At 43.0% G+C, this 3041-nt stretch overlaps 1 protein-coding gene across 1 annotated transcript in view; it reads left to right on the top strand.

Moving 5' to 3' along the window:
- Positions 1-3041, top strand: part of RASGEF1A (RasGEF domain family member 1A) — a 54851-nt gene that overhangs the window by 24994 nt on the left and 26816 nt on the right. Inside the window, exon 3 of the mRNA XM_015822401.1 lies at positions 2241-2369. Coding sequence (XP_015677887.1) covers positions 2241-2369 — 129 coding nt within the window. The remainder of the gene's footprint in view (positions 1-2240; positions 2370-3041) is intronic.

The raw sequence follows: 3041 nt of genomic DNA, 5'->3' as shown, positions 1-3041 counted from the left end.
GGAGGAGGAGGAGGAGGAGGAGGAGGAGGAGGAGGGAAAAAATAAAGCTTTGTAAAACTAGAGGCAATTCTAATTCACCCAAAGTGACAAAAACGGGCTATATGGAACTCAACAAATGTGGCCATACCTGAACGGCGTTCAAAGCGAATCCCTGTAAATCGGGATTTGCAGCTTTCAGCAAAAGCTCTCTTGCTTTTGAGAGCTAATCAGGACCTCCCAGAAACAGATTGAGCCAAGATTCATTACAACGGGTTTTACGCTAAGCATAAAGGCCTCCAAAACCTTTATGAAACCTAAGTCTGGCTTCGGTTTGGAAGAGACGCACAGAAGCTTTTCGAGACAAAAATTTTTTCAAAGAATCAAAGCCAGAAAAGAAATAGAGTTGGGAAAGGAAAAAAAATAAAATCTTTTGGTGCCCTATTTCGGTCCCTTGAACTGCAGCTGCCGAAAGCTGCGCGGGGCGTTCAAAAGGCCCGTTTTTGCAAAGTGGATTCCGCAACAGACGAAAGCCATTGCTTTGAAGTGTTAGGCCGGTCCTCATTTTTGCAAAATTTGGGCAGCTGTCGAAAGCCATCCCCAGGTGCCTGGTGTGTTTGTGCATGTATGCAGTGACACCGCTTCTAAAAAGGCTGCTGGCTGGGGGGGGGGAGGGTGAATCAGCTGTTCCACGCAGCAACGCACATGTGTAAATAACACAGCTAGCTTTCAAAGCAGCCTTGCGAGTCTGGTTTTGTCGTCAAAAGAGAACCGACGTTGATGGGAAAACATGGATGGAAGGGATCTTGGAGGTCTTCTAGTCCAACCCCCTGCTCAGGCTGGAGACCCTATACCATTTCGGACAAATGGCTGTCCAGTCTCTTCTTAAAAACTTCCAGTGTTGGAGCATTCACCGCTTCTGGAGGCAGGTGGTTCCACTGGTTAATTGTTCTGACTGTCAGGAAGTTTCTCCTTAGTTCTAGGTTGCTTCTCTCCTTGATTGGTTCCCATCCGTTGCTTCTTGTTCTGCCTTCAGGTGCTTTGGAGAATAGCTTGACACCCCCCCTTCTCTTCTTTGTGTATGTGTGCTTCTCAACTCTGCCCACCTCTATCTTCAATCTAAGCTCTACTTGAGAGGCACAAACATGGAAGGCCGCAGAGAATTTGTGTGATCGCATTTCTAGTGGAGGTTTCTTACGCCTCCTTATTATGGAGTATTTTGATTGTCCTATGGCTAGCTCTGAGACTATGTTTTGGTCAACACATAACCAATTCTTGCCTTGTATGTATCTGGGAAGCTCAGCAGACATCCATTTAATAAGCTACTTCACCCTGATAGAGCATTGATTTGACACTTTCCAGCATTGATATGACGCTTTCTGGGGATGCTTTGATACAGTTTGGAGTTGTGTTGTTTGAATTTCTTTGGTATTCGGGGGGGGGGGGGAATGTTTATCATCCCTTATTGGTTTAATTCTGATATTTGCAGTTTTGTTCCATAAGCTATTGGGGAGGATTGCTAGCCCAAAGGCAACTACAGTAGTGGCCAAAATTGTGGAAACCTTTTGGGAAAAGTGTACAGTAGAAATGCCACCTTTGGTTAAGTTTCCACCCATTTTTCTTCTAATTTCTTTATAACTGTAGCCTTGTTCACTTAATAATACTATTTTACATCGCTTTCTGGGTAACCAGTCAACTCTTTGCACCATTACTTTAGCTTAATTGCATTTTACAAGCTCACTGAATGAAAGAACACCAAAAAACCCAACCAACTTGATAGCCATCACATAACACACTGACAAACGTCCTCCTCTCAGCTTCAATACATGACATCAATAACTGAATCCTAACTGTGATCCGACTGGCTCATGGCCAAAACAAGATGACACCAGATTGGCTCTCTAAACACTCATGCTCATTGGCTACCATCAGATGAAGGAAAGCTACCTGAGATCAACTTAAGCAAGTTGTGCTTCCTTTTTCTGGTTATTTGGCTATAACTTTTCATAGAATACAGTACAGATCATTGAACAAACTATGTTGCATTACGTTCATGATTAAATTATCTTTCCATTGATATATAATTTTATGGTACTACTCAAAAAAAAAAAAAAGTGGTGTTCTTAGCCATCCAACCTTAAAAATACCCTTTTCCCAAAAGGTTTCCACAATTTTGGCCACTGCTGTAACTAATGGTGTGTTTGGTCATCATTTTTCAAATGTTAAGTTACTTTCTGTTTCTTTCTCCTGTCTTTTCCATCCAGAGGACGTACATTTTCACCTTCCTCTTGAGCTCCCGGGTCTTCATTCATCCTCATGAGCTCTTGGCTAAAGTTGGACACCTCTGCCTTAAGCAGAAACAGCAGCTGGAGACCGGGGTGGAAGCAGACAAGGTAAGGGAGCGATCAAGTTGTTCTCCAATTTTTAGCTTTGTATTTCCTTTCCTTCTGCAGTGACATCTACATCACTAATGGCCAAAATAGGTCCTTCACCTCATGGCATAAGTTAACGAACACAAGTCAGCTCCTGGACAGTAGAGGTCTATATTTATATTTAATGACAGGAACTTCCTTACCTATTGTATCTTTTTAGGCTAGCATAATGTTATTTTTCTGCGTAAGAGCTGAATAGAACTTGTTGAGAAACTGGAATAAGCTACTGTTTACTGTGGGGTCTTTGGTGCTCTCTGAGCCTGGTGGGTTATTTGCAGATTTTTTTTGCAGACACTTCATTAACCAAACTTGGTAAAATCATCACTGCTAGAAGAGAGAGGGGTTTGTGGAGAGGAGGAGGAGGAGGAGGAGGAGGAGGAGGAGGAGGAGGAGGAGGAAGTGGTGGTCCTTGGTGCTCTCTAAGCCGTAAAACGTCTAGCAAAAGAATTATATTTGATGAGTTTGTTCTATATCTTTAGTCATTGATTCTCTTGATAGAGAAGAATATTTGGTCCCTGGTGCTCTCTGAGCTCGGCTGTTTTCTTGCAGACGTTTCATTACCCAAACTAGGTAACATCATCACTGCTAGACGAGAGAGTGGTTTGGAGAGGAGGAGGAGGAGGAGGAGGAGGA

The sequence above is a fragment of the Protobothrops mucrosquamatus genome, unplaced genomic scaffold, assembly GCF_001527695.2.
Source record: "Protobothrops mucrosquamatus isolate PMUCROS unplaced genomic scaffold, P.Mucros_1.0 scaffold1552, whole genome shotgun sequence".
NCBI lineage: Eukaryota > Metazoa > Chordata > Lepidosauria > Squamata > Viperidae > Protobothrops > Protobothrops mucrosquamatus.
This window is presented reverse-complemented; position numbering and strand designations above follow the sequence as displayed.